This window comes from Perna viridis, chromosome 9, assembly GCF_037379345.1.
Source record: "Perna viridis isolate PV_CMFRI_1.1 ecotype Kerala chromosome 9, ASM3737934v1, whole genome shotgun sequence".
NCBI lineage: Eukaryota > Metazoa > Mollusca > Bivalvia > Mytilida > Mytilidae > Perna > Perna viridis.
Window position 1 is genome coordinate 35173630 of NC_142453.1, and position 13256 is coordinate 35186885.

Consider the following 13256-nt stretch of genomic DNA (forward strand, 5'->3'; position numbering starts at 1 on the left):
ACGATGAATGTTGCTTGCTTTATGTTTCTGACTATCAGCAAATGACAAGCAGCATTTTTTTTTATACTGGAAAGCTTATAATTCCATCCAAGAAGAAAAGTTTTTAGTTAAGTATTTATCTTTCAATCGAGCTTTCTAAATTATATAGATATTTATGTTTCTAAAACAACATATCTGTATTCCGGAACAATAATACATTTTATGCAGTTCAGGATCCTGGGGGCCTTGATTATTCTTTCTATCCAAGTAATTAAAGTACATTTGTTATACAAAAATGATTCATAACATAATAAACACTGTTCCTTTTGAACATAGAGAAATGTCGGTTAGGAATTTATCTTTATATTAGATTCCTTATCCTATAAACATTGGTGTTTCTAAAAATCTAATTTTAGACACTGTGTAGTCTGTTAATGATACTGGTCTTGAACAAACACGTTTGCTGTTAGAATAAAAAATAAAGAAAAATAATTTCCCATTAAGAATTTTCAAAGAAAAATAGAATTACTACCCCTGCGAAGCAGTTCTCAGTATGAAAAATGCTCATTCACGAATGGAATAACATACAAACTGTACAAATAAGTTACACTGACCAAAACACCATCTATACACATCATGTTTATTATTGCTGAATAAAACATTACAAACCTATTTTCATCATACAAATCTGCTCTTGTTTCCAAATCTGTATTCATTTGCTGGTTCACAATGCTATACGCAAAATATTTTCTGAAAAAAAATATAATACAAAGGAAAAAAAATATCTAATTTCTCGTCTTAAGTAGTGTCTTTCAATCTTCCTCTAACCACAATTTTGTTCCAACCATTGTTCAACCTCTTCTAATCGGTATCCAGAAGGACCTCTTTTACCTTCATATTGAACGACGTCATCACGAATGATGTATAACCTTTCGAATAGACCGCCATACTTCATATTTGCATCATTATTCATTTGGTCTACAACGATTGGGCAAGTTGGTTTATTGCTTTGAAGTCTTTTTGCCGCTTTGAGTCTGTCATCGATATTTAGATGACGTTTGATGTCAATGTTATTTGTAAAAGACCATCCGTCTGTTGGATGTGCCTCCTCTATATAAATTATAAGAAAATCTGCTGCGTGTGAAAAGCGAGCAATTAATGTGTTAAATCGTTCAAGCTCTAGCATAAATGGGGGTCATGTGCAACTACCGAAATTCAATACAAGCGGGCGGTTTTTCTTCTGAAAATCAAGAATATCCTTCTCTACATAATCACGCAACGTCACTACTGTGACGCTTGGAGCTTTTTTGTTAAGAGTTGCAGTTTTAAATGTGTCAAGATACATTGACCGCCACATTTGTTGTATTATTGCCAGGGAATATAAACTTCCTTCACAGTCACTTCCGGTTAGTTTCGTGCCTTGCAGAGATGCCATAAAGTAATCAATCATGCTTTGTTTTACAGATGGAAATATTGGTGATAAAATGTATACTTTAATGGAAAATATCCCTATTCTTAAAGCTCCTCGCAGAAGTTTGATCCCTCTGATAAAAATCTACAAATAAACCAAAATGAAATTATATATTAGGCTAAAATGTAACATTACGTTTCATTTTACAAATTTGGAAGGCATAAAATAATGCAAGCTAATTCCATCATTATGTCTCGTTCGTAGACGTTTTAAAGCGTAATCAAGAGAACCAAGATTTCTAGCGAAATTAAAAAATGTTATTCAGAAACGAAGACAAGACATGGAATACAGACACACAAAACAAAGAACATAAAAATTCCAGCATTTTGAAAACATTTTTTCTTCGGTATATTTGGAAGATGAATTGATTCTGAATCGTTTTTTTTTTCACAAAGTATAAAGAATCTCTACTAATTACTACATATCTGTATCTAGATGTACCGTCTTTTGGGAGTAACAACAATATATAATGTTTGTTAGTCAGGATTTTAACTGCGTGTGGGGAATAGAAGTATAAAGAGTTGAAAAATCATAGGTTTTAATGCTATTTTATCCAGAAGATCTTTTGAATTTTCAGGCTCCACACTGAATTAAAACCACTACGAGAGTAAAGGTGTCATGGTAAGACTGTAGATAGATCATCTTCTACAGCTTTGAGTATAGGAGTTAAAAGCTTTGAAAGAGGTTTGGTGGTACATTTTGAAGATTCAGCCATGTAGCGTTGCTTGTATGGATTCTTGTGGAATTTACGAATCCAGTATGTAGACGGTAGATCACAATCTTCGTCTTTGTTAAAGAGACCGATTTCCACGATCTCTTCTTTGGATGTTGTGGTTTCAATATAGGTCTAATTACTGCTATTATTTATTCAGGTCACATGTACTTTAAAATTCTCTTTGGGGTTTCCTTTGGAATGCGAGTACTATTCTCTTTGAGTTTGCTGAGCTGGATGGCAGACATATTGATTTCTCTGAGCTTTTTATAACTTTGTCTGTAATTTCTGCCTAGTATTTCAACATAAATCTACTTTGGAAGTTTAGTTGTATTGCTGAGTTTCTGGAACTTGTATTTTAGGTTTGTTTTTTTAATATTTCTAGCACTTTATCCCACTAAAGTAACTTTGTCGTAACTGAGCAGCTAGTATGAGGTTGAATGTTTAGTTTGAATTTGAAATTGAATTTGCAGTATAAAATGAACTAAGTAAATGAGTAAAATTATTTAAAACCAATTAAAAGAGACTAAAGGATATGAAAGGTTATAAATATTTAAAACATTTAATTATTGTGCTATTAAACCAAAAGTTCAAACTCTTGAATGAATGTGTTTTTTTTATAGATAAATAGGAAATAAATAATATACCTTTTGTGCTAACGTTAGGGTAGTCGATGAGCATGCGTAGAGCATGCTCAATATACACTTCCGTAAGGAAAATTCGTTTGTTCTACCCAAGCTATACCTCGCGGAATTGTATATTGAGCATGCTCACCAACTTACTACAAAAGGGTCTATTGATTAAATGGTTAACTTTTAATATGTTCATTGATATTTTTATCTTATGATGTACTCATAGTGTTTGGTGTTTGTAATGAATGTTACTTTTGTTCCATTGACACATCAGTTATGATGCATATTTTTGCTTCAGGTTTTATATGATGTATTATACTTTATGAAGTACTGTATTGTACCAGACAGTTAACCTGACTTTTTCATCTATTTGCGAGGTAAGCATAAAGTTGTGTTTTGTAATATTTTTATTATGATTTTTGTGTTAACATAGCAATGTATGGCAAACTTATGTTTTGCTGTTACTTAAAATCTTACATGTTGCATACAATTTATAGACTATAAGAGATCCGTACAGAATATCATTATGTCAGAATTTACAAAGTTATATTGGTATGAGATTTATGTCAAACATGAATAGTTATAATTCATACATGTAGACGCTAATATATTGAGTCTTAAAGACAAACATAATTTATATTTCATTCTAACAATATTGTACAGGTTGACAAAATATGTTCTTTATTTAAAAATAGAGTTATCTTTCTTTTACCTGTACTTATAATATTTTATTGTATTACGGGGTCATTAATTTATTTGTAACAGATTCCAATCTGCCTTATCAATAAAAGGACCCAAAATTATCCATGTTTATTTTGTGGATCCCATAATGGTTTCAGTGGTATTGACACTTATTGACCCACTTAAAACTTTCTTACGTGTTAAAACTAAAGACAGTCTTTATCCACTCAGACAGTGAATCAATGTCTTCTTGTTCTCGTTTTATCCATTTTCTTGGCACCCACAAGATTTTAAAAGTTATAATTCCAATTTTTGGAGCGTGGTTCGCAGTACTTTGGACCTTGAGAAAAGACCTTACGGAGAGAATCGTTTTCTATTATGTTTAAATCTCCAATAATGACATAGGAGAAAGGACCATATTTGAATGGAGAGTTTTTGTAAGAACAGTAAGATGGTTTAGCCTTGAAGTCCTACATCTCGTTGTTCTGCAACAGCCTTTTATAACTGAAAACTTTGGATACAATATGTGAAGTGTAGGAATATGAAATAATCGGTATTGATTTGCCTTTGAAATACATGGGGATAATGTTAGTCAAATTAATTGCCTCTATACCTTTGTGGAAGAAATTATTTTAAGAAATAGAATGAAATGTCCCAGGGGTTGCAAGGGGGATGACACCCCTCCTTTTTACTGGAAGATTTGTCATGTTCATGTGTAATATTGGCAAAAAGGGTAAATGATGTCCTTTTTTCTTAGGAATCTCGGCTGGTACCCCTCCTTTTAAAATTGTTCCGATCCGCCCCTGTGTCCGTGCAGCTACTACAATTTAAATCTACTTACCTCCATATTTTCCTTAATACATCTGATCTCCACTATAATCAGTCATGTTGTTGTATTACACGTAGGTAACCTATCTATCATAACTATCTAGTCACCTTGGTATGTAATTAGCATAGGGATCAATGGCTACTAGGTAGGGCTATCGAGCGATTACTCGAGTACTTGCTCGGTACGCCGGAATTACCATCTACATCCCGGATTATTACATAATGCTGGACTATGACGTCGTATAAAATGGTATATTATACAATAAGACCAGTACCATTTTTTAAAATAAATAGTACGTATATTATAATGTTATTCGTGGTCAAATTAGCTAATAGTAAGAAACTGTATGTTTAACCTAAATGTACGTTGTCTAAATAACACCTTACGGAATTTAATAGACTTCTCTGAAGGCTGTGAATGAGATCAAAAAGACAAATCAATAAATATCATAATTATTGAACACAGAAACATATTTACAGCTTGGTAAATCTGAAGATATAATCAAAACATTGTCTTGTAAAGTAAAATAATCTTGTCAACGATGGACGTGTTATCGAATTTGGGTGAATACAACCAACAAAGCGTGCTTGCAAAGGTAATCGTAATAAGATGGCGTTGTTCAAATCAATACAAAGCTAAATGCAACTGACCCCTTCTGCTTTCGACCGCTGTTTCTCATTTAAAAAAAAAGACAAGAATGGGAAATCAAAGTGCTAAGACACTGAGTCAAGGAATACCTCACATATATATACAATATAGGTACATTGTCGAAAATTATTGAATATATGTGATGAGGCGACGGAACGGGTAGGAAATGCGAGGTTCCGCCGAGCTATTTCCCCCGTTCCAAGCCGAATACACATATCTTCAATAATTTTCGACAATGTACCTATATTGTTTTTATCCTGTTATATTAATAGTTTTGTGCGTGTGTACATTTTTAAAATAAAATTTTAAAATCCATATCCCCTGAGGAGCCCCGATCGTTAAACCCGAAGATAAAAATTAATACGCATGGCGCATGACTCAGTAAACATTGAAATTCAATCCGCACCATATAATCCGTCAAAGCTGTTTGAAGAAAATAAGCAATGTATCCAAATTTATTTAATTCCAAGAGACAAATAAGTAAAATGAACAATACATACAAATATTTTGAATGTTGTAAAGTCGATTTTAAGAACATTAAAGTTTTGAATTTCGCGAGGAAGGTGGAAGCTGACTTGTTTCTGTTTGGTATATGGCAGTAGAGTTCAGGGGTGAAATTTATGCACTAGTTTCTTTGGGATTTCAAATATTTGTTTGAGATTTTTGAAGAAGAGAAGGCAGTTGTATGGGCAGATCTATAATGTAGTGTTCCTCTGATTCATTATCGTGGGGTTAAGGCAGTAATAAATCCAAGACCATAACAGTTTCCTGGTCATTTGTCTCTTCAAGAGTTTTATCATATTGTAATGCTTCAATTTCAAAAGTGGGGACCAGTTTATTTTAAATTGTGACGGACATTCTGGCTCCGAGTCCGACCTGACTGAAATGACAGGGGAAGTCGTCTGCAAACTGATAATGAATCAAATCTGAACGGGATTTGGAATTTCCCATATATATGACGGTGAAAAAATACAAGCAAAATCATTATTTGGTTTACATAAAATCTTTTATTTCATTCAGGTGAAAACGAAACAAAACAGCAAAAAAGATTAACCGGATACGCAATCGCAATTTGTTTATATCGTATCTATGGTGGCGGCCATGATTAATTTACGCATACCAGAAAAAAGTAGTTCCGCCGATCACGTGAGTGGGAGGAGCCAGAAAGTCGATAACCTGCTAATGTACGGATACAGCAAAAACATAACCGTATACGTTTATTCGTTTAACAAATAACCTCATTGCAGGATAAATGCATGTAACTAAATTGTAAGCTAAATAAACCGATCAAAAACTTTTTAAATACATAAAGTTACTACCAATTCCTGCAATACACCGAAATTCCCATATAGCTTAAGGTAGTTGAATAAGGGGTTTCCTGTTTTTACACCTGTCATATCCAGGGAATATATGGGATCTAGCAACTTTGAAATAGAGGTGTGCCAGCCGAGATTCCTCAGAAAAATGGGGGTGCTGCGCGCCCCCTCTGGATCCGCTCCTGGAAAGTATCAATAATTGACCGTTATCTGACCGTTATCTGAGGCACACGGATTTTAAATGTCCTGCATCACTGAATTTGAAAGGCTAGGTAAGAGCACGTGGTTGGTACTTTGAAAAGTGTATGGATATATTATTTCAATATATGCAAATAAATTTAAAATGATGATGACATATACGAAGACGTCTAAAAATGCACAATAGTTAAAACAGCATTCCTAACTTGAAGACAACATATACATGTAGGGAGTATTGATAACCTCGGGTAAGCTACAATAAATGCTACCCGTTCTTTAAACGTCTGTAAAAACTACAAATTTCGTGAAATATGTCATCGCCTAGCTTGTACGATATCTTAGAACAAAATAATTTCATTTATTATCATACTCTGATAATTTGGTCACAACCTTCTTTTGATATTTAGCTATAGTATTGTGTTTCCAAATTACCCACTTGACTGTTACCAGAATTGAGTCAATTGGTAGCATGCTCTTATCAACGGTTTGAGTACCTAGAACAGGGTTTGTAAGTCTCGTCATGTGACTCCCTGGTTTCACGAGAATGGGTCCTAGTCTACCTTTCAAATGCATAGAGATTTGTCATTTTCAGAGCGTTGGATTCAGTATATAAAAGCCAAACATATGTTCGTGGATTATACCAATAAAAATGACAAATATCTATTTCCACATGATAATAATGTTAAGAAAAGTGTAAAATAGAAGATTTTGCATTTTAATACAGCGTTTCGAGATCTCGGAGGTTAACAATAAAATGCAGACCGGTCTTCGGATTTCAGTACGTTCTACATCAGAAATCCCGGTAAGAAAAATGAAAGTAGAACGAGACTTACAGACCCTATTATCTTTTCTGAATTTTGTGTCTGGCCAAATCCTACAATTCAACCTAATAAGTTTATCATCCCAAGTATTTCCTCCCAAATTTTCTTTGACAAATTTTCAGTACACAAATAAGTGAGCGTTCGTTTGTTTTTTTTGTTTTTGTTTTTTTGTTTTTTTAAAAAGTGACCCTCCCGGTTTGACCTATAAATTTGTTTAACCATTTCTTCAGTGTACATAATTTCATGCTATATATAATATCTATTGAAGTTGCTTGGCCTTACTGTCAGCACAATTATAACGTAAACTTTCCCATATTTTTCCCACTCAATATTTGTTTGCCAGTGGCTCTACCATTTAAGCTCACAATTTGGGTGAGAGGGAAGTCATAGAATGACTGTATCAATTCCAGCTTGATATTTTGGGTTTCCATAATCTGTCCCTTTAGTACGAAATGCATTTTATTCACCTTAAACAGTAGCCTCTTTTTTGACTATATGTCTCTGTATATTGATATTATCGGCTGTAAAACTACTTTTATTTTGTTGTATTATGCTATCCAATTCCGTTTATCTTTAAGTTGATTAAAAATCGCGATTGACGGCTAAAAGTGTTATTTTGTGAATTCCATACATCCTTGACCAAATTTATCCCCCTTTCACAAAAAATGTCAAAAATAAGCAAACTTTTCCTCTGAACTTGAATTTTGAGTTACCAATAATACTCTCCTCTAGAAGATTTGTTCAAACGGTTTTGTTAGAATTGTGTAGTTTCAGGTTGTAAAGAGATTTTTATTATATTTAGACATTCTAACTTGTTTCAGACAAACTATGTCTGAACATGTGCAAATAAACATGTGTTAAATTTTTAATCTAGAGAGGTAAGCCAGAATTTGCCTATGGCATTCCATATATCGACTTTCGATAATTCTATGCATACACTTTACTTGCTTAGACTTTACGAAATTCCCGAGGTTGACCTTAGCTATCCCCCTTTTTTTCTTTGTTTCCCATCCCATATAAAATCCCACATGATACTATTTATTTGGTTTTCATATTTTTTTTGGAGTACCTCTCATTTCAATCTTAAATCCAATAACAGATAATACGAAAGATTTGATGATGAATACTTTGCCAGAAAAAAAGTTAAACTTCTTGATTTTTAAATTTCAATAAAGCAATTTATTTTATTTATATATTCTAGTCAAAAACTGTCTAAATTAACACTGGGAATCACTGACTATCGATATTAGATGAGTTTTCCCAGTAAGAATGGATCCACATCTTGAAATTGCGGGTTGGAAATGCATGAAATAGAAATGAATCCTGTGGACTGAAGGAGGTTGAACAAGGGCCTAATCTAATGGGTGAAATGAGCAAAAACATTTTCTTCTTTGTGCTCACTTTGACAGTGAATTTTTATTGTAATAGATTAAATGAACAAATATGTCAACAGTGTTAATTTTCAAACAGAATCCTTGTCATTGTTGTCTAGATCAGGCACTGGGTTGAACTTGTTGAAACTGTGCACGTTTTTACAATAAATGATTATCTCTCTCCAGAAATTTTTCAAAGGATATAAACTCTTGTAATAACTACTATGCTGTTTAAAGCTCTAATCAAGAAAAAAATCATAGTCATGTCTTTGATAAATGCGATATGTTACAATGTAAATTCATGAAAATATACATGTATTTAACCACATGATATTGAAGTACAGAAACCTCCTCTTGTTGGGAAATATTGTTACATGTACATATAATTCAGGCAAAAATAAAAGTTTGGCGGTTATAATCGTCCCAGTGTTTACTGTTTTTAAGCCACCCGCTCAATACTGGTGGACTGAAATTTTGCAGAAAATATTTCTGTCTTTTTTCATAATTTTTGTCCTACATTAAAGAATGTTAAAATAATAAATATCTACTATATTTTAGAGTTCTTAAGTTTTATTCTTAAAATACCTCTATCAGCTTTATTAATTAAGAAAAAAATCCTTCTCTAAAATAGTTCAAATTTATCTTAAATAAAACGTAATAAACTGTACAAAAATGTACTGTGTACTTTATGAGTAAATCTTTGTTTCAATAATTGTTAATAGCATGTAATATGAGTAAGAGTTTATCCCTGTATGTTAATTTATTAATGAGCAATTAATGTCACATTGTAAAGTAGAAACAAATTAAAGACATGTATAACTATACTACAAATATCATAATTTCAAGTACGAAATATTTATTTAATACTGTACTGCATATGTCAGTAACCATGGAGTACATGTACATGTATGTTTGTAGTTTTCACTGTAAGTTTCATGTTCACAGACATAAAAATAGAAAACTCAAAATTTTGCTTAGAAATATGACTACTGTTCTACACTAGCAATGTTTACAGTTGACCTATCACCAGTTTCTTTAAAATTAAATCTCTGTGAACATACGAAAAATGCACTTTCATGGACACAGAATTTCTAACCTAACTGGCCGTGTCTTTCTTGTGTCATGAAAATCATGTATCTCATTTTATTTTCTGTATTCTGAATACATTTATCTGGTATATCGTATTACGGAAGCCGAGACGGTACACAAAAACAATGGAATTTTTTTTTAATTCGAGATCACGATAAAACAGTACCGTTATCTCGAGATCTCGGTATAATAAATCGAGATCTCGAAATAATAATCCGTGATCTCGGTATAACATATTCGTTTTATCGAGATAACGATTTATCTGTTATCGAGATCTCGAGATAACGATACTGTTTTATCGAGTAACGAATAAATAAATCGAGATAACCATATCAAAAATCGAGGCCTCGATATAATAAACCGAGATAACGATATAATAAATCGAGATCTCGAAATAAGAATCCGAGATCTCGATATAACAGATTTGTTTTATCGAGATAACGATTTATTTTTTTATCGAGATCTCGAGATAACGGTACTGTTTTATCGTGATCTCGATAATTTCCATTGTTTTTTGTGTCCCCTCTCGGATTCCGTATATCTTGACAATGTACTGAAAAAAGAACCATATTGATATGATAATCAGTTATGACTTACATGGTCATAATACACATGCACATTGTCTTACTTTTACTTTACATTCCATACTGAATATTACATGCCAAAATCTGTATTACATGCGGTATCAACACGAGACTCCTATATCAACTCACTAAGGGCCACCAGCGCGTAGAATGATATTGGTCGAGGGTTGATATCACAAATGATGCAAATTTTTGTATGTCATGTTCATTACATGTATATCATATATTTTAGTTATACTTCAAGTGTGTTCTGTGAAGGTTGTGGTATACAGTACCAGAGGTCTTTGTATGCACCTACAGTAATTGAATTGAAGTTTCGGTTTAGCTAGGTCCCACTGTAGTTGTTTAGCTAGGTCCCACTGTAGTTGTTCAGCTAGATCCTACTGTAGTTGTTCAGCTAGGTCCTACTGTAGTTGGGTTCAGAGTTTGTATTACAGTTTATGATGGATTATTTTGCTTACTCTACTTAAGAATTATACAAATCTGATTCTAATGAAAATTCAAGTCTTGGGGCATGTTATTGGGTATGCGATATAGGTATAGGGGTGTGCTATATGGTATGTGATGTAGGTCTAAGGGTGTGATATATGGACAAGTATGCGATATAGGTCTAGGATAAATGATATAGAATTTAAACAATTCCTTACAATGCATGTACAAAACAGTTTTTTGAATTGATACATTGTATATATTGATACATTGCATAAACCTGATAGTTGTTTTTGCTTCGGTCCATTTAAAATATTGTTTTTTAGTTGCCAAAATAAAAATAAAGTTCAAAATATGAGTCTCAGTTTGGTAATCTTTAAACCAATTTCGCTGAGAACGTACAAAATGTACAGTATAGTTTGCGGTTTAGGAACATGTACAAGTGCCCATTATGTACGTGTAATGTCATGACTCATGTATCCACTTGTGTCCCACGGACATTGCGTAGATGATGTTATCAATGAATGCATGGAATGACAAAAAAGTACATATTTCACTGGATACCCCCTTTTTGATGGTTCAAGATTGCCTACTGAATGTGATGAATATGCCACATGGCCTCCCTTCATCTGTACCTTTGAAACAGATATTGTTTATGTCTCTGCTTTGAAACCATACTAATTTAACGATTCGAAAGTTTATTTTCTATTTTAAATACTTCATTGTTTGGTACATGTATTCATGTTTACTATTTTATCTATGTACATGTACATATAGTTATTAACATACTTATATACATTGCTTGCATTTTATGTACAGAAGTTTAATTCCTTGGATCAAATCAAACACATGAACTGTATAGGATATACATGTATTTAAAAATACAATGTATATAAAATATAAGAACAACTTGAAAAATCTAAGCCTATGTAAACATATTTTTTTATCGAATTGTTTGCAAAAATACCTGTAATTTACAAACACTAGAGCACTCTCAAATCTTCAGAATCCATTTCACAGGAGCGGATCCAGACACTTTTAAAATGATGGGTGCCAGCTTGGGTTCCTCGGAAAAAGGAGGTGCTAGAACATTATTATTTAATCAATTTTACACATGAAAATTTTCCAACAACAGGAGTTGTGCCAACCTCCTACACCCACGCCCTAGATCCACCTCTGTAATCATATTTTTGACACACAAAAAATTACATTGCAGCTCCGATAATTCGTCATTAAAACCTCCCGACATCCTCAATAACAGGGTCAGATTGGCAAAAGCTTCTCGATTGAGTTTTCCTCTACTTTTCTCACGTGCTTGCAAATAGGTTCTGGTCAGTTAGACAAAAATAGCCCAGCTCTCTGCGTCAAAATTTAGATAGTTAATATCACATAATCATTGAAATATTACAGTTCAACACATATCAAATGGCTTTAATATCATTATACACCCATGTCTTACGTAAAGTAAAACACCACATATTTGACATGGAGTATGATAGGCGGCGGAGCGATATCTTTACGTAAACTTTGCAAGGAGAATAACCTACAGAATGTTATTTTTGTAGTTATATTTGTAAATGTCTACCGGGTTGCGTAATTCTCGTAATTCGTTGCAGACGATCTCTAAGTCAAGTTCAGGCTATAACTAGCCATCCTTGACAAAAAGCAAAACAAAAAAAAAAACAAAACAAAACAAAACAAAACAAATTAAAACAAAAACAACCACTACGTTTAACTGATTTACACCTCATTTTGTAAAATATAATTACAGGAATGCTGAAGAATATCCTGTTTGGCGACATTCAAATATTCAAGTTCATCTAATGACCCTTTTTGTGTTAAATATTGGCAGATACAGTTCCTATTATATTTTCAAAAAGCTTTTCATATTAATAGTCACAAATATTTAGTTACGAAATTAACTCAAGGGGTCATTCGAAGCAACCAAGTGATTGTATGATAAACCAGAGATATATAAATGAAGGGCTGGGCTTCTGAGCCCAAAATCTATTCTAGAAGTGGGAAGAATGTCCTCACCATGTGTGAAGCAATGAACTAGAGAAAGAAATTAACAAGTATAACATGGTATTTGGTATCTGTGGTAGTAGAATGACAAGCTGCCGACAGGCATACTAGAGTAGTTTACAATGGGAGAAATGGCACTATACATACTGTTACAATATAGGATGAAACCACAAGCATATGGGAGATGGCTCAACCAAATAATGTAATATCTTTGCAATATATTTAATAAAAGGGCTAAGAAACTAGCAAAAATACGATTTTGATCAGATTAACAAATGGTTGTCGAGTAAAAAGGGGAGGTCTTGACCATCTGTGTCGCATGTGCCAATGCGCTCGTCATAAAGACATTTATACCTTATATGATGTCAAGTTTTTCACATATTACCGAATGTCATTCCATAATCAAAACATCACCGTGATACAAAATAGTATGATTCAGAGGCGGATCCGAACACTCTAAAAAAAGGGG

General features: G+C 33.0%; 1 protein-coding gene across 2 annotated transcripts; it reads right to left on the reverse strand.

Moving 5' to 3' along the window:
* Nucleotides 1–607: 607 nt before the first annotated feature.
* On the reverse strand, nt 608–12314 carry LOC148607975 (thyroxine 5-deiodinase-like). 2 transcript variants are annotated; one of them, XM_088545070.1, is made up of 2 exons: nt 11730–12314; nt 608–1534 (listed from the first exon to the last, which is right to left on the reverse strand). In XM_088545070.1, the coding sequence occupies exon 2, from the start codon at nt 1427–1429 to the stop codon at nt 803–805; it is 627 nt and encodes a 208-aa protein (XP_088401196.1). In that variant the 5' UTR covers nt 1430–1534; nt 11730–12314; the 3' UTR covers nt 608–802. The 2 variants fall into 2 exon arrangements, with proteins under 2 accessions (XP_088401196.1, XP_088401195.1); XM_088545069.1 differs by lacking the exon at nt 11730–12314 and adding an exon at nt 4317–4956.
* Between the last annotated feature and the right edge of the window lie 942 nt (nt 12315–13256).